Genomic DNA, 26,767 nt, shown 5'->3' with positions numbered 1-26,767 from the left:
AAAAAAAAAGAAAAAAGTTCCTTAAAGTCATAGTGCATGACGACTTTTGTTTTTTTCTGTGGTGACGTGATTTGTGTCATTTGACGCGCTCTTACGTAGCAATTTCGTGTCCATTGGAAGCTACACTTCAAAACAAGGTAAGTATGGCATCTAAACAATGCATTAGTCTCTAATATAAGCAATGTCATTTTATTATCAATGTTACAAACTTAAATTACACAAGTTTATTATGTTAATAATATTTCATATTATGATTGTTTTTTATATATGTTAAGCAATAAGAATTATTAAACCACCTAGGTTCAAACAAGTTAATTTTTAAATTGCTAGGTACAGGGTTGCCAAAATCCTGGAATCCTGGAAAAACCTAAAATTGAAAAATTAAAAAAAAGATCTGGAATTTTGAACAAAAATCATTGAAAAACCTTGAAATTTAAACAGTTATTACATGTTATATAGTAAAATTTTAATTTGACTCAAAAAATCTACCATATAGTTAAAAATTTATTGTCATCATCCAAAACTTTATTATTAAAAAACACATTTTAAGTAGCTTTACAGTATTTTTTCAATTTTTATACTTTTTAGCAAAGTTTTTAACTTTAAACTTATCTTTAAACTAAAGATAGACCCAAAAACATGTACTTTCAAAAACCTGGAAAAGAATCAGAAAACCTAGAAGAAATTTCTCAAAAAAAAACTTGGCAACCCTGAAGGTATTAGTTTGAACAAACTTTTAAACTTAAAAAGAAAAAAGATAGATTAGTTTTATATAAAACTCATGTGCACATACAACTGTTATTTGTCTATATCTGCAGTATTAAATACTAGCTTTGTTAGCATAATTAATTTAAAAACCTTGATTAAATATAATAAATGTATAATTTTCTAACATATTAGTCATTTCTAAAGTACCTTCTTTAAATTAAGTTAAGAACCCATTGATCCACCATATATAAATATGTTCAGTTTATATTGTTCTATAACTATATGTTGCCCATCTGAAATTTTAGAATCTTAAAAATAAGTGTTTCATAGGTAATAAAGTTATTGACTTGTGATTATTAAATCATTAGTTTATAAAACAAATACAATTAAACTTAATAAAGTAAGTTTATGATCCCTAACTAAATTTTATTACTAAAATAAATTTGTGGAAAATATTAAGAAATAATTAAATTGTGACATGTTTTAATTTACTTCATTAAAAGTTTTTTAGTAGTAATTTTTTTTTTGGAAAAAAAAACAATAGTCTTCAGCTCTAATTTAATTCAATATAATAACATATGTTTTTCTAATCTTCAAAGGTTGAGTTCATAGCAATCTGCTATTTACTTAACTGCTGCTAGTTTTAATAGTTATACATTTACTTTAAAATTTTGAAAGAAAAATAGTTTTATATTTACTTTTATTGTTTAAAAAAAGTAAAATAAAATAACTTTTGTATTTAATCAAAATAAAAATAAAACACTCATCTTCTTTTGCTTCATTCATATTAAATAAATTTTACACAATTCTGTTGTTTATTTTATTATTTCAAGTATTTATTATAAGCTTATACTATAGGAATAAAATCATAAAACAAAATCTGAACTACTAGTTTCATTTTTAAGCTTCTAATAAACTTAAATAGTATATTGCTTAAGTAGGATATCTCTAAAAAATATTCGTTGTCCCAATCATCTAATAATAAAAAAAAAATATTGAGATGCACTGAAGATAAATTATATAATTTTTTTGACATGATTTTATGATATATAGATAAAGCTGTTCATAAATTCAGGGTTTTCATGATTATAGAATAATAGATTAAAGACTTTATCTAAAAAACCTGTATAATTTTAAATTTTTTAAATTAAAAGTTGAATGATAATTTATCAAAATTATCTATGATGTAAAAAGAATCCATTTTTTAAATTTTTGACCATTTAGAATTTTTTATGAAGTCCACTAGAAGTAGTATTTGAATAATTTTATTCTACAACATTAATTTAAGCCATTTGTATAATTTAAAATTATAATTAGTATAAAAAAAATATTTTTGTGATTCTGAATAAACTCTATTAGTTGTTTAACTTGTCTTGAAAAATAAAATAAGCAGCTAAATCAAAGTTCACCTATAAAAAATCTTTATTAACTTAATTATTATTAATTTAAGATTAAATAATGAGTAATTACCGCTTTGATTACAATTTTATAAACAATAAAGCTAATAACTAAAAATATTTAAAGCATTTAGAGTGTAAATTAAAAAAAGAACTGTTGTATTTCAACTTGTGTTCTTAAAAAATGCTAATCAGGTATGTATTATTTATTTATTACCTTAAAGTAGTTTTTTATAATGGAAACTGATGTCTTAGTATTTATAATTTTAACTGTAAATTACATTTTATAGTACACCATATATTGTAGTCAATTTCCTATACAAAATATAGATAGTTTCATAAGTAAGACATTAATTTTTTTGACGTTTAAAAACATCTGGTTTGTGTAAATATGTTGATACATGAGTCTTAAAAACTAAATCATTTTAACACTAATTAAAAAAAAATTAAAACTATTATTAACATAATTAAGACCTTTTAGAAAAAATATTTAGTACAGGGTTGCCACACACTCAGGATATTTGAATTTATAGAAAATCTTAGGTTGACTCAGGATATTTTGAATTTTTTTTCGATTAAACTCAGGCTGACTCAGCATAGTTTTTTATAATAATCTCAGGATAGTTTTAAGATTAAAAAAAATTCAGGACAGTTTTTTTGTAGACTTTAAATGAGAATAATTTGATTAAGTTGCAATATTTTGTTGTTTTATAAGAATTTTTATTAGAGAACTTGATTTTTATTAAGTTTAGAATACTTATTAAAAAAGCTTGAAATCTGAAAACTTGGAGATTTGACAATTAAGGGAAAAAGAAATATGGAGAAATGTGTAACTTGAGAAATTTTGAAAATAACCTGGAATTTTGAGCATATATCACTAAAAAATCTAAGATTTTTAAACAATTTTTACATGTAAGATTAAGAAATTTAGATAAAAATAAAAAGTCTACCAAACACAATTTTTTTTGTATTATTTAGAATTTTTTGCTTAAAACACATTTAAAGTAGCATAACAGTTCGTTTTTAATATTTCTATTCCATTTAAGACAATTTTCTATCTTAAAATAAATTTTATACTCAAATTTGACTAATAAACTTGTACTTGCAAAAGCCTGGAAGAAATTCAGAAATATTGGAAATAAAAATCAAAAAACCTTTGGCAACCTTGTATTTATATTAGATTGGTTAAACTTTGTGTGAGGTGAGTTAAGGATTAAGACATAAGTTTTATGTTTAAGTTTTGTACCAAGTATTTTAGAACAACAATATTAAAGTAGTATAAAAATGGTTTTAATTGAAAGAAAATTAGTAATAACAGTTGTATGACATTTTTTAAATAACTATGAATGTTGTTGTTGTTGTTGTTAGTTAATAAAATAGTTTTAAGCCCTAGTTTTGTAAATTAATCAGAAATAAAACTAAATATTCAGGTGAAATAAAAACAAATTATACATTATCCTTCTTTTATTGTACCGACATATGTTTCTGTGTGTTAACAGATTAACACACTTCAAATGGGTTCTGTAAAAAAATAAATACCTTAAAGAAAAAGAATAGAAGCTGAGGTAGGTGTTTACATGTGTTCATTAAAATAAAAATAATTTATACAGATTTTTAGAGGTTAATGGTTAATAATAGGTAAAATACTTAATGTTAAATCCGACTGTTATAAAACTATATAATATTTGTAATTATTAAGTCTAAATTAAGTAAAGTTTAAGTCAGATTCAACATTAAGTATTTTACCTATTATTAAGGCCATAGGAGGGGGTCCAACATTTTTTTTTATAAAAATTAATTTTGGCTTTTATATGAAAGCTTTAAGTATAAACTACAAGCCAATTTTTATAGAATTGAAAAATATTATTTAACTTTTGAGATAATTTTTTGTAAAAATTTTCCAATATAAACGTATGGCCTGCAAATTTTTTGGGGTCAATTTTCTTGGAAATTTAAAAATTCACTAAAAATCTATCTCCTCCTTCATTTTTCAAGCAATCTTCTTCAAATTTTCAGGAAATGTGCCTTATAATAAAAGGAAAAAACGTTACTTTAGAATTTAAGTAATTTGATAAAATAAAATTTTTATCACAAAAATAAAAAATTTTTTTTTTGTTTTCACAAAAAATATATTTTTACAAAATTTTTTTTAAATTCCAATGTAACGTTTTTTTGTTGTTGTATAAAGATTAGACTGTGAAAGTTTGAAGAAGATTGCTTGAAAAATGTAGGAGGAGATAGATTTTAAATCAAATAGTCTTTTTCCGCTGTTTTAGTTTTCCCTTCCTATAGGGAACCTATTATGCGGCCGGACTTGACTGGTCATATCTCAAAAAATAATTCGAATTTTTAAAAATGATAAAAAGCATCTTGAAGCTTAGAAAAAACTCTATAAAATTAACCTCTAAAAATCTTTATAAATTATCTTTATTTTAATGAACACATGTATACACCTACCTTAGCTTCTATTCTTTTTCTTTACAGTGTTTATTTTTTTACAGAACCCAGTTGAAGTGTGTTAATCCGTTAACATACAGTAACATATGTTGGTACAATAAAAGAAGGATACTGTATAATTTGTTTTTATTATATATTCCAGTGAACTTGTTTCACTAGGATCTTTTGTTAACAAACACTTAAATTTATATTTTGAATAGTTATTTATGTGAAAGCAATGTAAAATTAAAGAGAATGTTTACTTAATTTTTTTTTTTGACTAATTTACTCCTAAAAAATAACACATGATTTTTTTTGCCTTACAAATATTTTTTGATAAAATTACATTGAGAAATTCTGTTTATACTTATTTTTTATATCCCCTACCTCTAATAAACTATATTGTTTAATAACTGATGATTTTATTCAACATTTAAAAATATTATTTCATAATCTTACAATTCAAATTCTCATAGTTCTGAGTTATTGTGAAGTGTTTCTTATTAATTGTTAAACAAATTTGTACTCTAAAATGTACACTTAAACATATACTTATTTAATATAAAACATTATCAAAAATGAGGGTTTAAAAAATTACAACATTAAGTTATTAAACAAAGTCAACATTAAAGTTAGATTCAAAGTTTATTCTCTTAACCTGGAATAAAGTACATTTTGAAGAACAGTTTGTTCATAATATAAAAAAATTAAAATTTCAGAATTTTAATTGTCTTGTAATCCATGTGTAGTAAATTTTATTTTATAGCTTAGATTAATTATAAACTCAATGACTAATGTTTAATCAGTTTTAATTTTTCAAAAAAACTTAACAGGAAGGAGCTACAGATTTCTAAGTCAAAATATGGATTCAATAAGAGCAGATAATAGTGTTGCTGATGATAGAAATGTTCAACCAAGCCAAATGCATCTGCAAACTGTTAGTTTTCTTTTTATTTAGTCATAAATTATTAGCTCCATGCTATTTTCTTAAAAAAATATTTTTATAATCTTTAATTTAAAGAAAGCAAACTTTATTTTTAGTATATCTTTATTTGCATATAATTATTTTTTCTTAAGTGATTAATTTGTTTGAGCATTTTTATTTACTATTGAGATTATAACGTTTTAGCTTGAAATTAATAAATAGTTGATAAACTGTAAATTGTTTGAAGTTTTTAACAAATAAATAAATTAGAGTAGTGAAAAAGACGTTGAGATTAAAACTTAAAATTTAGAATAAGAATAAAAAGTTATAATAGTATAGGGTCGGCAGGTATTTGTAAGTTGAAGGTCAAATTTTGAAAATAAAAATGTTTGCTGGCCACGGTGGTAGTTTTGGTTACAACATCACCATTTTTCAAATCCTCCTTAACTATAACTAAAACCTTTTTTCACTTCAAATCCCAGAACATCTGATTTAAGTTTCAAATCTCCTGTAAATTGTACATTTTGTGCTTTTCATTTCAGATCCTAGAATATTTTGTTTATGTTTTAAAATTTACATACTCACTTGTTGCATTTTATATTTTGTGGGCTACATCCTATTTATGATAAAACATACTTGCAGGATGTACTGTTACCCTTTATGTGGCCCGTGGGCAGCAGTTTGCCAATCCCTGCAATAGTAAAATATTAATAGTTTTCTAGTATAATACATTTTAAATGTCATATGCTATCAGTAAGTAATTGAGTTTTTTTATAAATTTTAAAAGTAATTATTAAGGCATGGAAGGGAGGGCAACATTTTTTTACAAAAATTGACATTGTCCATTATTTTGAAGCTTAGAGTATATATATTTAATAGAATAAAATAAATCAATTAACTTCCAAAAAATAACCAGTATTCTTAAAAAATCGAAACAACCACATGTAATCAAATATTTTCCATGCCAATTTTCTTTGAATTAAAAAAAAATACTAAAAATATGTCTCATTAGTTTTTAAAGCAATTTACTTCAAATTTTTAAGAAATGTTCTTTTCAATATTACAAACAATTTGAAGGAAGAACATTTTTGAAAATAAACACAAAAAAAATTGTTTACTATAATTTTTTATCTGTTTAAAAAAAAACTAAAATAAATTGTTACTTTTAAGTTCTTCAAAATTTACTAAAGATTACTAGTCTTAAAACAATTGCTTAAAAATTGAAGGAGATAGATTTTTTTGAAGTAGCCTATTTTTACCTTTTTAGTTTTCACCTCACATGAGAACATATTGTACTCTCTAATTTTGATTGCTTATATCTCAAAAGTTACTTTAAATTTTAATAAGTGGTAAAAAGTAACTGGTAGATGTAAAAATAAAGACTGATTTTCAAAGAAAAAAGTGATTTACCCCCTCTAAGCCCTTAATAAATTTAAAATATCAAAATCATTTTTTGTGACAAAATGTCAAGTTATTTTTTTCTAAAAGGTTAGAAAATTAGCTTGTTAAAAACATTTTTATTTGTTTAATCTTTTGTTAAGTCTGGCTTAAAACAAAGTTATAAAGCTTATACCTAAAGGTTTCCTAAACTTTTTTTTATAAACCCATTTTCATAATTTTCACCCAAATTTTAGATATTGCCCTTATACTGATTAATTACTTGTTTTCTTGTTTACCTCTTTATAAATGAACGTCCCTGATAGCCACTATATTTATTCTATAAGCCAAAATATTGCCCACTTTGCAAAATCTTGACTTATGCTGTACTTAAAAATCATGTTTAAATTATCAGAAATTAAGCTCTTTTAATAGTTTCTAAATTCGGCTGACTGACAAGTTTGAATAAAACCAAAACCTTGGTCTCAATATACCAAAGGCTTGTGGTCTGATGATCTAATTGGTATGATCAAACCTTCATATTAAGGCCATAAGGGGGGGGGGTCCACTTTGTTTTTTACAACTTGATCTTATTTTGTAGAATTTAATCTGAGCTATCAGACACTTTTAACCGCTTAAAAAAACTCAAAGTAACTTTTGAGATATAAGCGATCAAAGAAAGGGCGTTCAATAGGTTCCTTATGGAAGGCGAAAACTAAAAATGCAAAAAAAGACTATTTCACTAAAAATCTATCTCCTCCTTCATTTTTTGAGTAATCTTTCTCAAATTTTTACAGAATGTGTATCATTAAACTTCAAAGAGATCTATTGTAGGAATTTTTTAAATTTTGAGTAAAAAAAAATATTGTCAAAAAACTACTCTTTTTTCAGTTTTTTGTGGATAAAATTTTTATTTTTCAAAATTTCATAAATTCCAACATTCAGATTCTTCAAAATATTAAAAGGAACATTTCCTGAAAATTTGAAGTCTCTAGGTCAAAAAATGAAGGAGGAGATAGGTTTTTAGTGAATTTTAAAATTTCCGAGAAAATTGACCCCAAAAAATTTGCAGTCAATACAATTATATTTGAAAATTTTTACAAAAAGTTAAATATCTCAAAAGTTAAATGATATTTTTGAATTCTATAAAAACTGGCTTATAGTTTGTACTTTAAGCTTTCATATAAAAGCCAAAGTTAATTTTAGTAAAAAAAAATGTTGGACCCCCCCTCATATGGCCTTTACTTGAGTTTGTCTCACGGCATTAAGCTTTGTAGACTTTTGCCAATGTTTTCTTTAATAGTTTCTGTTTTAATGAACTGACTATGGTAGAATTTAATCAAAATGTTACATGGTATACATATTTGATTAGTTTTATTCATGCTAAAAACAGTGTTTGCCACACACACTCAGACTACTCGGGATAAGTCAGGTTAGTATGAACTTTCTTCAAAAGCTCAGGCTAATTTTTTTTTTTTGAAATAAACTCAAACTAATTTTTTTGATTTTAAATATTTTTTGTTTTTAACTTTTTAAATCCTTTTGCTATCATTTTGGTATTTATAGACTTATAATTCTTATTAACAGTTACATATTTAGATTTTCTCATAATATAAGGCCACCCAAAATAGTTTTTGGCCTTAGGGATTTTTTTTTTGTCTCAAGGAGAAGCAACCCTTTAATAATATATATAACTTATATTAAGGGCATAGGGGGGGTCCGTCATTTTTTTTTCACTAAAAATAACATATGATCTTATATGAAGCTTGAAGTACAATCTACAAGCCAGTTTTTATAGAATTAAAAAATCTTATTTAACTTTTGAAATATTGTAATTAAAAAAAAAATCCGATACAAACGTATGGACCAAAAGTTTTTCAGGGTCAATTTTCTCAGAAATTTTAAAAATCACTAAAAATCTATCTTCTTCATTTTTTGAGCTAGAGACCTCAAACTTTCAGGAAACGTTCCTTTTATAGTTTAAAAGACTTTGAGTGTTGGAATTTAAAAAATATAGAAAAATAAAAATTTTAGATAAAAAAATAAAAAAAAAAAGGTTGTTTTTTTTAATAAAAATTATATTTTTCAAAATTAAAAAAATTCCTGCATTCAATCTTTTTAAAATTTAATAATACACTTTCTGTGAAAATTTGAAGAAGATTGGTTCAAAAATGAAGGAGGAGATAGATTTTTAGTGAAATGGTTTTTTTTTGCGTTTTTAGTTTGCGCCTTCCATAAGGAACCTATTGAGGTCACTGACTTGATCTTTCATATCTCAAAAAATACTTGGAGTTTTTTCAAGCGGTTAAAAATGTCTGATAGCTCAGATAAAACTCTATAAAGTAAGACCAACTTGTAAAAATCAAGGTAAACCCCCCTATGCCCTTAAATGAATTATTATGATACTATACACATAACAATAAATTAGAATAAAAGTTTATTAATATCATTAAACTTTGTTTTTTATTAAAAACCAGTTTCTCTAACAACTCACACTTTAACCCAACTATTAAATATTATGTGAACTCTATTAATTTTTATACTAAACTAATGTTTAAGTATAATAACTATGTTGCTATATTTCATTGTAAATAAATAAATCATGTAGAACTATAAGTATCTAAGATTTTTAATAAATATTAAAAAACATAAATGGATTTAATAAGAGCTTTAGTAATACATAGTTTTATACATATATTTAAAATTTAGTTTTGTGTTATAAATTTATAATGTTACAGCTAATTGATATTATGTGGTTTGGAAAACTTTACATTTATGTATTTAAAAAATATTTTCAGTATATGTTTAATTACTACTAATTTTAGTTGTATATAATTACAGTTTAGAAATTTTCATTGTTTTTAAGGCGATAGAGAATAGATCAGAGTAAAAAAAAGCATTGTTTTTAGATGAAACTTTTTTTTGAATTGTTTATTTAAAAAAAAAAAACTTGCTAGCTAACAGTTGCATTTACTGTTTCTTATAATAATGATGATTAGTAGTTGAGGTATGAAATGACAATATAAGGAGTAAAATAGTTTTCTTATGGAAGGGCAAAGTTAATAAGACAAAAAAGACAATTTAATTTAAAATATGTTCTCCTACAAATTTTAGTTATCTTTCTCAAACTTTCTCAGTTTAATCTTAACTTAATAATAAGCAATCATGTTGTATGAAAAATAAAAATAAGAATAATATTGATTTTTTTCTTCTTTTAGTCACATAATTTTTAGTTTTTATTATTTTCAAGTTATTACAATAATTTTTTTCTTGTAATGCAAAAAATATTTTCTGAAAATTTGACGTCAGTAGCTTGTAAAATGAACAAGTAAATATATTTTTAGTTAATTTAGAAGTTTTTAAGTAAATTAATAATGAAAAAATTGCGGTCCATACGTTTGAATCAGAAAATTTTCACAAACTTGATTGTTCTTCAAAAAATAATTATAATATGTGTTGTATAAAAACTGACTTATAGTTTAAGCTTTAATATAAGAGCCAATTGAAATTTTTAAAATAAAACCTCTTACTCCTTATGCCTTGAATTATTTACATAGTTTGACAGAGTTTGAAATAGTATAACTACTCAAGTACTCATATAGTTCATACATATATATATATTTACATTATATCATATATCACTGTTTTGTGAAAACCGTATCACCGTATCATATCATTCAATCCTACTAGGCATATTTGTCCAAGTATCAGCTACATAATCATCTTCCTCAACAGTGTATAATAATTGATCAAGATTATTGTATCCACCAGAAACTACTATTCTACCTTCATATACAGTACAGGCCGCCTAAGATTATTTAAAACGTCATAATGTGTTTTTTTGTGATTCTTAAAAATGTTTGTAATTTTTTTATACTGTTTGATGAAACGTGTTACACGTTGAAACTTAATAAACAATACGAAAATTAGTTATTTTTTTTGTATTATAAATATCTGTATATATATATATATATATATATGTAACGTTGTACTGTGTTAAGGCCATAGATGGGTCCACCTTGATTTTTACAATTTTATCTTGTTTTTGGAGTTTTGTTTGAGCTATCAGACATTTTTAACTGCTTAAAAAAATTCAAAGTATTTTTGAGGTATGAGCTTTCAAAGTCAGTGAGCTCAATAGGTACCAAGCCAAAAATGCAAAAAGAGACTATTTTGCTAAAAATCTATCTTCTCCATTTTTACCAATTTTCTTCAAATTTTCATACAAAGTCCATTACTAATCTGAAATTTAAACCGATTTTATGCAGTTTTTTTTTTAAATTGTAAAAAATAAAGTATAATTAAAAAACATCTTTTTTTTATTTTAAATATTTTAAAAATCTTAACATTGAAAGTCTTTTGAACTATAAAAGGAATGTTTTCTGAAAGTTTGAGGTCTATAGTTCAAAAAATTGAAAGAGAAGATAAATTTTTGGTTAATTTTTAATTTTTCAAGAATTTTGGCCTTAAAAACTTTGCGGTCCATACTTTTACAAAAATTACAGTATCTCAAAAATTAAATAAAATTTTGAGTATCATTAACAACTTGCTTGTAGTTTAAAGGTTTTACATAAAAGTCAATGTTATTTTTTTGTAAAAAAAACTTTTAGACTTTTTCTATAGATCCTTTAAATCCTTAAGATTCAAACAAGCAAAACTCGTTGGAATATCAAAACCACTGTTTTTGTACTTCAATGTCTTATAAAAATGACAGTGTTTCGCTACCCATAACATTTGAACAGCTCTACAGATTCTATAAAAATTAATGTGGATACATCAAAAAAAAAATGCGTGCAAAATTTGTATACAATTTTAGTAATAAACTTTTTGTGAAATTTTTAAGAATATTGGTTAAAAATGAAGGAAAAAATAGATTTTTAACAAAATGATTTTTTTTGAATTTTCGGTTTGCGCCTTCCTTTGGGTACCTATTTTCTATAACCATATAGCTATAGATACAAACACGATATTAATATGTGTTTAACATAAGTTTTCTAAAGTAAATACAATTGCAACGTTTTTAGTTTAAGACTGAATTTAGAAAGAACAGTTCAGTTTCAATGTAAACTTACTTAAGTTGAATTGAATGAGAATTTCTAAGCTTGTATTAAGATATTGCTATCAACAAATTTTAACCACTACATGTTGCTATTCACTTAATAGAGTATACCTTAATATATGCAGTTTGTTTTTATTCATGTTCTATAGGGAGAACATTAATTTATAAGTAGTATATTTTACAAGTGTATAAAAACAAATTCAGAGTTTGTTTTATCTAAATAGATATTTGTTAGTTTCTAGTTAAGTTTATAAGTATGATGAGTATATTACCACACATTGAAGAATGGGTGAGTTGAAATTTTTTTATTCATAAGATAAAATAACTGACTTTATTTTTTTAGTCTGGCAGCACAGAATCTCAGATGGTCAGCATGTCGATGTCAATGAATAATCAAATGCAAAATCAACAAAACCCACAACTGATATCGACCAATCAGCAGCAAAGGCAGCAAAGTCAACAGGATCAAACTGATAGAATGAAACAGCAAGCTTCAAATCCTGGAATGGAATCAGTTCGAGGTCAAATGTATGAGCCCGTGCAGCAACATCAAAACCAGCAGCAACAACAAAATCCTGCAAACGCACAGGTTTTTATATAATTAATAGTTTAACTTAATACATTTTTATGATTTTTATATTTTTTAGGATCCAGCTAAACGAAGAGAAATTTTGTCCCGGAGGCCTTCATACAGGTAAAAAAAACTTGTTTATTTTAAGCTGTAAAATAAAGCGTGTGTTTCATTTAAAAAAATATTATATGTAAAGCTTTAACTAAAAAATAACGCACTTCCTTGTAAAACGGAAACGCCTTTTTATACTTGGCATAGTTTGAAGACTTTTTTATTTTTAAAAGCAATTTTAGTTATAATGAGTGTTAATTGAAGTTAGAAAAATAAAACAAGTATATATCTGATTATTTGATATAAAAGGTTATTTGTTTATATTATAATGTACTTTTTAGTTTTATCAGCTATTTGACAAAGTTTTAGAATAGTTATGAGTCTGTATAAACTTTTTGATGTTTATTATTCTTAAATTTTGATACAGTTTAAATTTGATGAAATTAAATAATTTCTTAATACTTGTTTTTGTGCTCGTTCTTTTTTCAACTTTTTATCTTAAATACTGTCAAAAGATTTTTTAATTAAAAGCAATTTTTTTACCATAGTTATTTATATTCTAAATGTTATATAAACTGTAAGCTTTTTTGTACAGTTTAATTAAAAGTATTAATTGATTGTACTAAAGTTATACTAAAAGTATTGTTTTTGTATTTTACCAATTTGATTCTAGTTAAATATTTTAAAAATGTCAGAATCTATCAATTGTTTATTTTAGGATAAGAAACTAGTAACAGATTGATAGGAAACATTAAATTTAGAGTACCTGAGTTACAGATATTCTTTTGAAACTATACACTACATGCAGAAGTTGACAATTAAAAGAGTGTAGTAATTTGTAAAGATATCATTAGTTTTATTTACTGTGTTTATAAAAGTAACAAAATATAACAGGTCAAAAAAGTGTTTGGTTTTACCTAGAAGATTTTTAATACAAGTTATTTTTAAAATTTTAATTTAAAATAGCTGCTGCCAAAATTTAAAAAACTAAACTGACTTTTTGTTAATTTTTAAAATATCATTTAGTTTTGTAAAGATTGATGTTTATGAAGGTATTACATATTAATAGTTTAGTCTAAGTTGATTGAAGTTTCGTCCTTTTTGAGTATTATAAAATATTGTCATAAACTTTTAATTTAAACCAAACAAGTTACTTAATTCGATTATATTTTTAAAGCTGAATTTTTTTATCTTATTAGTCATAGTACACTAGCTCTAGTAATTATGACATAATTAGTTTATTTAGTAGACAATTTATATAGCTAAATTTTTGTAGAAAAAATGATAAGGTTTTAGAAATACTTGACTGTAAATATGAGTGTAAATAGACATAGAATTAATTGTTTTAGCTAAGTATATGGATGATAGTTGTTAGTTGAAATTGTCTAATATTTAAAAAAAATAATAGAAACATGGCAACTTTTAACAAGTGAATAATAGTTTTACCAAGCTTTGTTTTCACACGTCATTTCCTTTCTCAAATTGACATGATGTAAACACGCGTATTAATTGGCTAACTGCTATGTCACGCTTGTATTTATTTCTTGCATGACGCATAAACTTTATCAAAGTTTTACTTAAAACTGTTTATTTTTCAAACTTTTTTTTAAACTGCTTTAAAACAAAATTAGTCGAGTTTAAAGCAAATCAGTTTTTTACAGAGTTTTATGTATTTAGCATAAGTTTTTAGCAATTAACATGGAATTGTACGGCCACAATCCGTATTACACTGCACACGAGCACGACCCAAGTTACAGATGGTGAGCTTTTATTTTAATATAATACTTGTAAAGTTAGACATCATTAAGATTTAGATTTTTGTTTTGAGTTAAGTTTGAGCTGCTTGTTTAGAATCAACAGAAACGTGATGCACATGCTTTTGCATTGCGACGTCAAGATCGTCATTATTTACGTTTTTGAAATACTATGCTTGACTTGAATTATGTTACAAGTTCATTAAAAAAAAATCGAATTTTTTCTTCTTAAGTTATCTTGTTTGCTGAGTTTATATATTTCTAAAGCTACTCAGTTCAGATAAAATAAAAAGTATATTTGTAATAAAACAAAAGTTCTAGTTATTATGTATAAGTTACTTGTATATAACTTAAAACTGTTATATCTGAACAACAACTAGAAGCTAGTTACATTTGATAATGCTTACAGGAAGATACTTAACGAACTCTCTGGACCACCTGATCAGAGGTCAGAGAGCGTGAAAGATGAGCCGAGTGGAGGAAGCAAATCAAGTGAAAGTTCTGAAAGTGAATCAGCAAGCCAGGGTATCACTTCAATGCAGCCGCCTACTGCTATCAGCTATCAGACTGGAAGCGGCACTAGTAAGTTCTTTAATATATTTAAAAAATAATTTCTATTTCAACGTAGTGATTTATAAACAGGTAAACATGTGTTTATAGTTTTTTACTTTAGATTATGACTGTCATTTATAAAGACGTAATTAGTAATAAGGTTTTCTATATTAATATATATATTTTATATAATTTGTTTTATTAACATATTTCACTCAATAAACTAAAAAATTATAAATAAACCATAATCAAATATATTTTTTTTTTCTTTTTGAGTAAAATTTATATATATACTAAGGAGCTCATTGACAGAAATATAGTTTATAAAATTCTATCAAATATTGATCGAGTCCGGATCAGATAAAAATGTTTTTTTTTTTTAATAAAATTTTGGTTTGATCCAGATCTTAGCAATTTACGGCCGTATCCCGTGTTTGGTTCCGGTAGAAAATACTTTTAAATATTTTTTGGTTTTTCAGTTTTGAGTTTTTTTTCTTAACGCTAATATACTAAAAATTAGCAACGTTTTCAGTTGCTGGTTTACAAACATTTTCAATGGCAAATGCATTAGGACAAACGACTTTAGTACCTCAAGAAGGCAGTATGTGGTTGCCTGGAAATCAAGTCGTTCTTCATGGTAAGCTATTATTGTATTATACTATAACAATATAATTAAGCATATATGGTTTTTCAATAAAAACAGCGTAGATAAGTATAAGAAAGCTGGGTATAAAGTTTCTAATTTTTTAGAACATACAAGAGGAGAGATGAAGCAGTTTTTTTTTTAAAACTGGTTTTATTTTGCAGATTTGTAGTTAAGCTAACAGTTTCTTTTTACCTTAAAAAAATTCTTGAGTAGTTTTTAAAAGTAAGGTTTAAAGGAATCAAAAATAGTAATTCCGATAGGTTTCTTAATTAAACTAAGGCCAAACTAAAAAGACAAAAAAAAAACAACTCTTTCACTGAAAATATTTTTTCTCCTTCATTCTTTAAGAAATTGACCTTTAATTATCTAGATATATTCCTAAAATAGTTTTAAAGATTTTGTATTCAAGAAACTTTAAATCATTGAAAACAAAAAAGATAAATAAACATAAAAAGGTATTTTAAAAAGTATTTTCCTAAAAAAAAAAAAGAAATTATTTAATTATTAGTAATGCACTTATTGTAAAATTTTGTAGAAGATCGGTTAAAGAATAAAGTAGACGATAGATTTTTAGCGCTATGGTCTATTTTTTATTTTTAAGTTTAAACCTTTCATAGGAATATATTGAACTCATCTACTTTGATTGTCTATATCTCAAAAAATACTGTGAATTTTGTTAAGCAGCTATAAGTGACTAATAGCTAAAATAGAATTCTATCAAATAAGATCAACTTGTAAAAACTATGTACTTAATAGTTTGTTTATAGCAAATTTTTGGAGTTTATTTATACAAAAGGTTGAGATTTACTTTTTATTTTTGGTGTTGTCTCTAGAGAAAAGCATTATAGAGTAGAATATCAAGGCCATATAAGGTTCAATATTTTTTCGTACAAAAATTAACATTTTGACCCCTACTTGAAATCTCAAATTATATACTATAGAATAGTTTTCGAAGAACATTAAAAAATAATTAACTTTTGAGATATAGTAAGTTTAGCAAAGAGTTTCCGCTACAAATGTAAAGAAACAAATTTTTCATTCCTGATTTTATTTGAATTAAAAAAACACTAAAAGTATATGCTCTTCAATTCTTAAGCCTCATTTTTTCAGGAATTGCTCGTTGCATTATACAAAGAAGTGTATTGTAATGAATTTTATGAAATAAGAAAATAAACATTTATTTGCATTAACATATAAAAAAATCTAATAAGTAAAAAAAATCTACAAAATGATTTAATATTATTAGGTTATATTTTCTGAATATTAGTTATGAAAATTTGAGAACAATTAGTTAAAAAATGTTAAAAAGAACAAAGAAAATTGTCTTTTTTGACTTATAGTTTATTCTTTTATAAAGAACCTATTGAATCCCCCGCTTTTTACCCTTGTATCTCGAAATCTAAATAAAATAAAAAACAGTAAAAAGCAACTGCTAGCTAACTTTAAAATGAGATCAACTTGTAAAAAGTAAATTGTACTCATCTCTACGGCCTTAAATTTTGAGATCTTAAAAGTTCATAAATTAAAGAAATACTATTTCACCCTGTAAAAAACACAGCACAAAAATAATTAATATTTTGATGGATATAATTAAGGCAATGTTTAACTTAATTTAGAAAGAAAATATAAAAACATAATAATATTTTAATTTAAAATAATATAACCTTTTATTATCTAAACTTAAGCTTTCAATAAAAAACAAAATGAAATCCTATGTCTTATTTTAAAAGTATTTAAATATTTTTATTCTATTTAACACAGTTTTTTACCTTAAATTCAATTTTATACTAAAAAAACAACGAAAAAAGTATTTAAAAAAACTAAGGGAGAAATTTTGAAAACCCGGAATTAAAAATAGAACCTTAGGTAGCCTTATAAATAAATAAAAACAAAAAAGTTAGACGTCAAAAAATCGGATTATTTTACTTGCTTACTGAGCATGGTTTTAAAAGTACTTCAAGTAAAAATAATTAGTTAAAGTTAAAGCTTTGTAGATTTTCTTACATATAGTTTTTTTAATATTTACTAAGTATTAAAGATAACAAAATCACAAAGAACAGTTTATATACTAGAAAGTTATAAAAAACAAAAATATTGAAAATAATATAATATTATTACTGCAGAAGTAAAATATAAGCAATATTTGTTTTGTTTTTTCTTTATTAAGTATGTTTTTTGAACAAAAATTTTATTTGCTTAATTTACAAAACTATTTCTACTAATTAATCTCCATATCATACAAGCTTTTTTAACCAAACATATACTAATGTTTTTATTGAGTTTTTTGTTTGAGTTGCATGCGAAGTATAACTGTGTAAGTTATAATTCTTTTTTTTAGTTTACCTGTAAAATGAACATAGTAATTTTGAAAATGGTATGAAACATCAAATATTATTTTCAGTAAACATATAAAACAGATTATTAAATAAGTTTTTGGGATATTTTAAAATTACTAACTTATCTTAGTGATATTTAAAAAATGTAACATATTCTATGGTATATAAACTAATACATATGTATATATTAATCAGTTGAAAATCAGGGTAGAAGATTTGTCGACATTTTACAAATATCCTAATACATGTGTTCGTAAGCGTCAGAATAAATCAGTGCCGCATCAAAAAAAAAATATGTTATTAAAAATTCCTATTATTTATAGCAGTGGTCTTCACAAGGTGCACCCATACACATTGCGCACTAGTGTGCACGAAGTTTATTTTGAATCTTACAACTACACTAAATACTCTAGAAAATTTTTAAAATTTACTTGAGATATTTTGGAGTTCATGATGAAGAGCAAAAAAAAAGGTCATAGGTGTGATTGAGGGTAGTTTTTGCACTTAACAAAGATATTCTAGAAAATTTTTGAAAGTTACACTAGATCTGTGGTCTTCACGGTGTAACAAACAAAAAACTTGCATCAAATTCATGTAGGGGTGCACGAAATCTACTTTTAAACTTACAATAGATATTCTTAAGTTTCTAATCAAGAGCAAAAAAGGTCTCAGGTATATTTGAGGGATGTTTCGAAACTTACACTAGATATTACATTTTGTAAATAGATACTACACTTTTGGAAAGTTTTGAGCTTAGGTTACACATAATTGTTTTATTCTAGTTTAGTGTTCACAATATTCAATTGCCGTGAAGACCACTGCCTAACCAGGAGCATACAATGTTTAGCGAAGATCTTAGTCTAAATTAGAGCATTTTAGGCTAAAAATGCATAATATTGCGTACAGAGCCTGTTTGTTTATTTTGTTATAAGTAAGCCTTTTATGTTTTGCTGTGTTTTTCAAAATTTATCAGTTTAATCACGAGTGGTTTTCAATTGTTATGCATGTAAATTAACTATTCATCTTTATCCTTTAAATGTGGAATAAATATTTTTTAATGGTGTTTTTGTTGTAAAAAAATTTAAAAAAAGTGACACAAAAATTAGTTCTAAACAAAAATAAAGAATGCTTAGAACCATCAAAAAAAACACTGTCTCAGTCTTTTACAAACTCTTCGAAAAGATCTTGTGAAAAGAAAATGTTTCTGTGGGCATTCCACCTCTTAGTAAAACTGTTCATAGTTTGTCTAATGTATAAATTTCTGCATATGTTGTTTTTGCTTATGTTTTGCATGTAGCTGCATGTATTCCATAATTTTTGCAATTTAAATGTTATTTAATTTTCATATTTGTATTGTTTTATTATTACTTATCATACTTTTATTATAGTTTCAAAAATTTCCTCATAAAACACACTTTCCACATTCAGCTGTTTTGTTGTTTTCTTTTTTTGTAAAATTATTTTTGTTTATTAATATATTTCTCTGGGTTTTTGGTTTCTTATAAGTTAATCAGTATAATTCTCTATTATTACATTGTTCATTTTTGCTAAAGTTTATAAATTGTTTAAAGCTGGTTGCCAAAGTCACTTTTTCACTTTGTTCTTATTGTTTTTTATTGTTTGTTTTAGGATCTTTATTACATACTTCATCTAATTTATTAAATGTATTATTTATTAATTTTTTACCAAAACTTGATCTACCACATTTGATTTTTAAGTTTATTAGTGCATTTTAATAATCTTCTGTTTTTTCATTTAGTTTTTTAGTCTATTAGCTTCTGATAAAGTTATCCCTCTAAAAACATGTGTTGGGTGGTAAAAATTGCTATGTAAAAATGTTGCTGATTTTGCTGTGGGTTAAGTGTGATTTACTGTTTTAAATCCGTTTGTTTCAGAGCTATTTATTTTATATAAGATATCTAAAATATCCAGTTCTTCTCCTTCTTCTGCAATTGAGACTTTAAAAAAAATTAGTTCTAGGTGTTATATTAACTAAATAACAAAATTCTGAAGTTTAGTAAATCACATGTCAAACAGCAAAGCTACGTTTTAAGTAAAATATTTGTTATTTAGAAATTTAAAATTCTAAAATTAACATAGTACAGTAAATAAATCAGTAAAACTTACGATGGAAGTTTTTCTTCAGTTTAAGAAATAATATTTTCTTACTACTTGGTACTTAAATATTAAACTATTTAAAAAATATTTTTTAAAGATTCTGGTTCAAATCAAATGTACCAAATAAGAAATCCGAACACATCGAGTGTAGTTATGAGCGGTGCTGCTATGCAATCTCCTCAACAAATGGCTGAAGAAGCATCTAGGAAAAGAGAACTCCGTTTAATGAAAAACCGGTAGGTTTTTAATTTTTCCGTTAAATTTGATAAAGTCTAATGTTTCTTATGTTTTAATCTAAATGCACTCGATCTTGATAAAAATAACTGCCAGTTTTAAGTTTTTTCTTCTCTGCTTAATTAAATTTGTATAAGAAAACTCTGGGTATATTCTAGTTGATTTTAATTTACTCGAGCTCATAATTTTTTTGAAAAGTCATTAACTTATACAATGAAAAAAGAGGTGCTATCATTCATCAAAAACACTTTAGTTTATTCAGGTTTGCCAAAAAATCTAGAATTTCGAACAGAAATCATTAAAAAAATTGGAATTTTAACCAGTTTTTACATGAAAAATAATGTAATTTTGGTTAAATACAAAATATCTATCATATACAGTTTTTTGTGTTAATTTGAATTTTATCTACTATAAAACACTTTATAAGTAGCATTAAAGTTTCTTTTCAGTATTATTATACTATTTTAGACAATTTTGTAGCTTAAATTTCTTTTTGTACTAAAAATGGACAATAAACTTGTACTTTTAAAAACCGGAAGAAGTTCATAAAATAAAAAAATAAGTATTCTAAAAACCTTGAGCAACTCTGTTTATTAATCAGGCTATTTATATTTCTCAACTCCTATACAACTTAAAACTGTGTTAAAAACTTGTATAGTGTCCATATATTTAAGCAATACATCAAGTTAGGTAAAAAATGTCATAAAATTTGAGAATGCAGGAAGAGTAAAAAAAATCCTAGTCGGATTCGGCTTGTAGTAGACAAAACCAATCAAGTTTTTAAATGTAAATTCCTTAAAAAGATAACATTAATTTGTTACTCTTTTATAATGTTGTACAGTTTTTTCTGTTGAAGGATTTTTCTTACTATTCAAAAAAACATTTCCTCACGGTTTAAATCCAATTGATAAAAAATGGAGAAAATTTTTTTGGTTATATTTTAATTCCAATAAAATCAACATTGATTTCTTCTCTATACATTTATATTTGTAAATTTTATGAAACTGACTATGTCATAAAACTTAAGAAAACTGTTTGTTTTTTATAAAAGTATTTTTCAACATAGTTTGAGATTTTAGTGAAGGTATAAGATATTTTGAGTATTATACTCAAAATATCATAAGTTTCTATTAGATATCAAGCTAGCACAGTTGCCTAAGTGATTGGAACTGTTACTGTTGTTTGTTCAGTGTTATTAAAAAAATTAATACACCATAAAAAAATAAACGAGTATTCACCATTCTCAACATTTGCTCTTTTAAAGATAATTCTTAATAATTGAAAAATCCAATAATGATTTAGAAACATGTACTTTTAAGAATAATATAAGATTTGCTATGTTGTGTATGCATGCATATTTGAAATTCTTATCTAAAAAATGTTACAAAAAATCTACAAGGTCATTTGAATACTTGTTTATCTTTAAATACCAACTAATTTAAAAGAAAAATAATTAAGTCTAAATTTTAAGAACTGTCTTTAAACAAGCCAATATCGCACTTTGACTAAGCATTCCTACCAAAGTTAATGTCCTAATATTGATTTAACAAATATATATTTTTAGGATATTAGATGATATTTTAAAAAAGATTAATGGTACAAAAAATTGTAAAGTAATGTAAATTTATTAAGTTGTTTTGACAGAAAACTTGGTATGTCAGTTCTTTGGTAATTAATGTTTGAAGGAAATTTTGTAAACTTTGTTTAAAAATATTATAGTGAAGCAGCAAAAGAATGTAGAAGGAGAAAAAAAGAATATGTAAAATGCCTGGAAACTCGGGTTGCTGTACTAGAAAATCAAAACAAGCAGCTTATAGACGAGCTGAAAACTCTCAAAGAACTTTATGTTCACAACAAAGTAGACTGAACCGTTTAATCTATATCGCTCTTTTGATTTATTAATTAGTTGTTTTCATATGTGTAACAAAGTTGTTGTGTTTAACTAAAACTATTCCCTACAAATTAAAGTACTGAAAAAAAAACAACAAGAACAAAATTTGCTGTTTATTTATATGAAGAATAATTCTTGATGATTTAGTTTTTCTTTTATTCGTTCCATTTTTTGTTCGTTTAAATTTTCTTCAGTTGTATTCTGAAATTTATTAAAGAAATCTTTAAACGGCCATGACCAACAAAAGAATACTTTTATTAAATAAACTGTGAAGAAGTAAAGTCATTCAATTAAATAGAGCTTTTTAATAAAATTATTGATTAAAAAGTTTTTGTGATTTTGATTTATTTACTTGAACACAGAAGTTTGCTCATCTGGCCTTGATTTTTTCTCGAAACTTGTGTCGACTTTTTTTTGTAATATTTGAAATAGATATAATCCTTGTTTTAAGAGCCAAGCACATGCGATGGCTACTTCAGTGATTATCTCAATACGCTTGTTATTTTATTGGAACTTTTATATTTTCGGTTTAGAAAACTTTATTTGTTTATTAAGGTCATGATGTCTTTTATAAATTAATAATACTCCTAAATAATAATATTTTGTACTTGCCCGAATCTGAGAATTATTAAACTAAATTTAAAGTGAACCAGGATATTTTTTTGCTGTTAGGCGTTTAGTCAGATAGTCAACTGCCTAGAAAATGTTTTGCTTGTGTTGTAGATAAATAAATGTAAGTACTCATAGTCTTTATCCAGTTGTATTTATTAATTATATAGTCTAGTTTAATTTGTGTTAAATCCTTAATTTTTGATTCATGCTTAATATTATAAACATCCAAAACAGAATTACAATTACATGGTACTAATAAATAAAATTTTTAGATATATAAATTTTTTGTGAAATAAGTTAAGTAGAAATGTTTTTTATTATGTTATTAAATATTTACTAATTAAGTATAATAGGTGTATAAATATGCATTGAAATTGTAAATAAACAATAATATATAAATATATAAATAAATACAAAAACTGTTAAATTGGCTATTTAAAAGTTTTTTGAAAGGAAAAGCAAAATCTAAACTTTAAAGAAAAACTGCTAGAACTATTATCTGCCTTTTTCACATATTTAAGCTTAAGCGGTGAAGATAATAAATGGTTTTTAAATGATATCCAGGAAAATATAAACTAAGCTAATTAAAATACTATTTTTTTTTTAAGAAAAGTCATTAAAAAAAATCAATTTTTGTTTAGCGGGCCAAATGTACATGCACGCGGGCTGCAGCTTTTTTTTTCGCGGGCCGTATTCCATTTAAATAAAAAACATGCTCGCGGGCCGCATTCCATTTAAATAAAAAACATGCTCGCGGGCCGCAGATTTACACCTCGCGGGTCGCAGTTGGCCGACCCCTGCGTTATAACTTTGGATGTAAATCAAAAGCCAGTTAGTAAAGTAAAAATTTGACGGTAGGCTAAGATTTGGAGTATAAGTATGGTTATAATACCAAAATTTTTACTTAACCGATTTTAATTTGAAACTACTATGTGAAACCTTCTTAACTAAAAGTTCGAACACTTACATTTCAAAAACTGCTCTGAAGATCTATCTGCGAAAAACGTAGTTAGAACCAGTTTGTAAAAAACAAGCAAAATTTATATTAAGTACACTGATTCAAATTACATGCTTTCTGTAAAACTACTGTTTTTATTATTGTTTATTGACGACAAAATAGAGCTCAAAATAATTAGTCATAGGACCTGTTGCACGAAGAACCTTTCGGTTATCGAGTCGTACGCCACTTGGATACCTTTTAACATCTCGTCCAGGACATATTTCAATACATACAGAACTTTTTATTACACAAAATGTATCATGTAAAGTACAGCAACAATGTTTTTATTTTACATAATGTGTGGTTTTTTCGCTAACAATTTAGTTTAGGGTAATAATGGTTGTATCAATAAACTTTTCTAGTATATTTTAAAAACTTGAGCCGGTACTTAGAACTATTAAATACTACAGTGCTAATCGTTTTGTTCTTTTATAACTGTAATTTGAATCCTTATAGCTTGGTTTGTGGTGTTAGAGATGAGCTCACTAGCAATGAACTCTCCATACGAAATGTCCTTTCCTGTTTCATACAATATATATGTCCTAGAAATTTCAGTTGTTGTTGAGGAAGATAATTGTCAGATCACGTCTAGACAGAACAATTGTGTTTAGTGTCTTGGTCTATCAAGCAGCTTCCTCCTTTAGTGCATATGGGAGACGTATAGCCTTTTCTTGTGTGCGTAGCATGTTGTCAAGGATTCGCTTTTGTCTAAACTCAAGCGTTATACATAAAAATATCAATTGTATCTCGTAGGTTTTCTATACACGCGTTCCATAACGAGCAAAAAACGCTTTTTTTCCTATGTATAACTCAATAAAGCATTTTAAAACATTATTCTAAAGGAAACTACTTTTGTGTGTTTTACTCTTTAATGCTAAAATGTTGTTAGATTCGTTAAACTTTGTCTATTTTACTTTTGTATGAAACAAAAAATACCATTAAGTTTTTTTTTGAAAAAAGTGCATATCACTCTTAACTGAACGAAAAATTGTGATACAATTAAGTTAAGAAGATTAAGATGTTTAAGAAGTTTGTTAATGTTTTGCATTAATTTTAGCTTTTGTTGAGTAATAGAAAAAAATAAAAAAAAGAAGCTTAAAAACTATTACATAAACTATACACTTAAAATTAAAAGTAAATAAATACACTTAAAAGTACACCCTTTTAAATGATAAAGTAAATAACGTAACATAAAGCCTTAACTTGAAAAAACATTTCAAGTACAAATAATACAAAAATTGTAATTTGTTTTTAATTTTATACGGAAAGGAATGAATTAACATTGAAATACGACTAAACATACAAGGGAGTTTAAATAAACTAAAAATTACAGTAAACTTTATTCGATTTGACTTTTTTCCGTTTACTTAAACAAAAAAAACTTTATTTTTTGTAAGCTATTGCTAAAGTTTATTTTATATTGTAATACTTGAAAAACTGGTATATGTAACAGACTTTTTAACAAATCTGATTAAATAATTTTAAACACTGCTTAAAATATTTTTTGCAAAATAAAAACAAAAAAACTGTTATTTAAGTTAAATTATACTAATTTAAAGTAAAATTTAGTTTAATTTCAACAATTTAAAAATTTAAGTGGATAATTTGTACGAAAAAAAATCTTAAATGTTATAAAAAGCCAAAGTAGTTCAAATAAATCCAAATTATAATTTATAACATATTTTTTTAGTTTTAAAGCCAAGTACTTGCTGAACTTTTTTGAAAATTTTTGTACTAGTTTAAAGTTTAAAAAATTACTTTAGTAGACGTTAAAGACTATAAACTGCTGTGCTTGTAATTTCAGAAAAAAAATTTCATCGAAATATAACGTTACTTTGGGATTTAAAGAATTCTTGCTATCTAAGTTCTACCTAAAAGTGAGCTAACTTTAGCCTTTTTACTAATTTTTATGGCTAGGAATCAGTAAGATCAATATAAAAAAAGAGAAAAATCATTGTTAAATATAAGTTTGATACAAAAATCAATACAACTTTTTAGTGTAGTACAATTGTTTTAAAAAGTATTCAAAGCTTAAATTCTGAAATGTTGTTTAACATTTTGATATATAACAAGCTGCAAGCATACCTCTTTTTTAACTTAATAGACTTATTTAGATATTCTTTATTTTATAAGGACTTTGTAATAAGGTTAGCTAGGTTGTATAACTTTTTAATTAGTTCGTATTTAAAAATTTACTTTTATCATTAACCTTATTTAACCAAAAATAATATTAATTAACTATACTCAAAAACAATTGCACTTTATTGTTTTAAGTAACTGTATAGAGTTAAATAAGTAGTTTCTTACACGTTGTGTACAAAGTTAATACAAACGTTATACTTTAATAAAATAACTTAATAAAGAATAATTCCTAAACTGAAAAACTAGCTTTGATTTAGATTTATCTTTTAACAGTTAAAAAAGTTATATTGATAAAAAACAACTACTTATAACTTTTAATACTTAAAACTTATAATTGTATAAAATGTGCAAGATATTGTCTGATGTAGCCGTTTGCAAATTTATTTTAAGCTATCCGCGATTATAAATTTTTCCTCCTAAACTTTGTAAAAAAAGTATTTATCAACTATCTATTTGTGTAAAGTTGTTGAAAAACGGCCGTTATCTACAAGAGACACAAAAACACTAGATAAACTTATTTATTTTAGTACTTAATGATAACTGGTTTTGTTAGACTCTAGATAAATAAATATATATCTTTTGGCCATCTGCGAACAAAGAAGAATATTGTTATAGTTTTATAGCTACTCGTTTAAAAACTAAATACCATAATTCAGTTTACATTCTGTAGACTTGCATTAGAGTTTCAAACTACCATTGATTGTTTAATACCATCAAACAATTATTTTTAACCTTAAAAGTATGTGTTATTAAAAACATTTTGAAAATAAAAACTGGTAGTTTATTGCAATTTTTTTGTAATTACTGTAAAAAAATAAAAAACATTGTTATTAAAAAAAAGGTACTCACTTTGTATCAATAAAAGTCTTTATAGTTTCCATGTATAAACCAATACATAGAATTGTACTTATAAGCACTTAAAATATGTTTTATATACTTTACAATGTATTTAGTTTCT

At 24.7% G+C, this 26,767-nt stretch overlaps 1 protein-coding gene across 1 annotated transcript; it reads left to right on the top strand.

Annotated features, from left to right (window-relative positions):
* Nucleotides 1–22,890, top strand: LOC145834184 (cyclic AMP-responsive element-binding protein-like). Its single transcript, XM_082941557.1, has 8 exons — nucleotides 1–137; nucleotides 5,375–5,478; nucleotides 12,246–12,491; nucleotides 12,550–12,596; nucleotides 14,688–14,860; nucleotides 15,363–15,467; nucleotides 20,028–20,166; nucleotides 21,884–22,890. The coding sequence occupies exons 2-8, from the start codon at nucleotides 5,404–5,406 to the stop codon at nucleotides 22,029–22,031; spliced, it is 933 nt and encodes a 310-aa protein (XP_082797683.1). The 5' UTR covers nucleotides 1–137; nucleotides 5,375–5,403; the 3' UTR covers nucleotides 22,032–22,890.
* Nucleotides 22,891–26,767: the final 3,877 nt, after the last annotated feature.

This window comes from Thalia democratica, chromosome 4 (genome assembly GCF_965202585.1).
Source record: "Thalia democratica chromosome 4, ktThaDemo2.hap1.1, whole genome shotgun sequence".
Lineage (NCBI taxonomy): Eukaryota > Metazoa > Chordata > Thaliacea > Salpida > Salpidae > Thalia > Thalia democratica.
The sequence above is the reverse complement of the archived record's forward strand: the minus strand, read 5'-3'. Positions and strand labels throughout refer to the sequence as shown.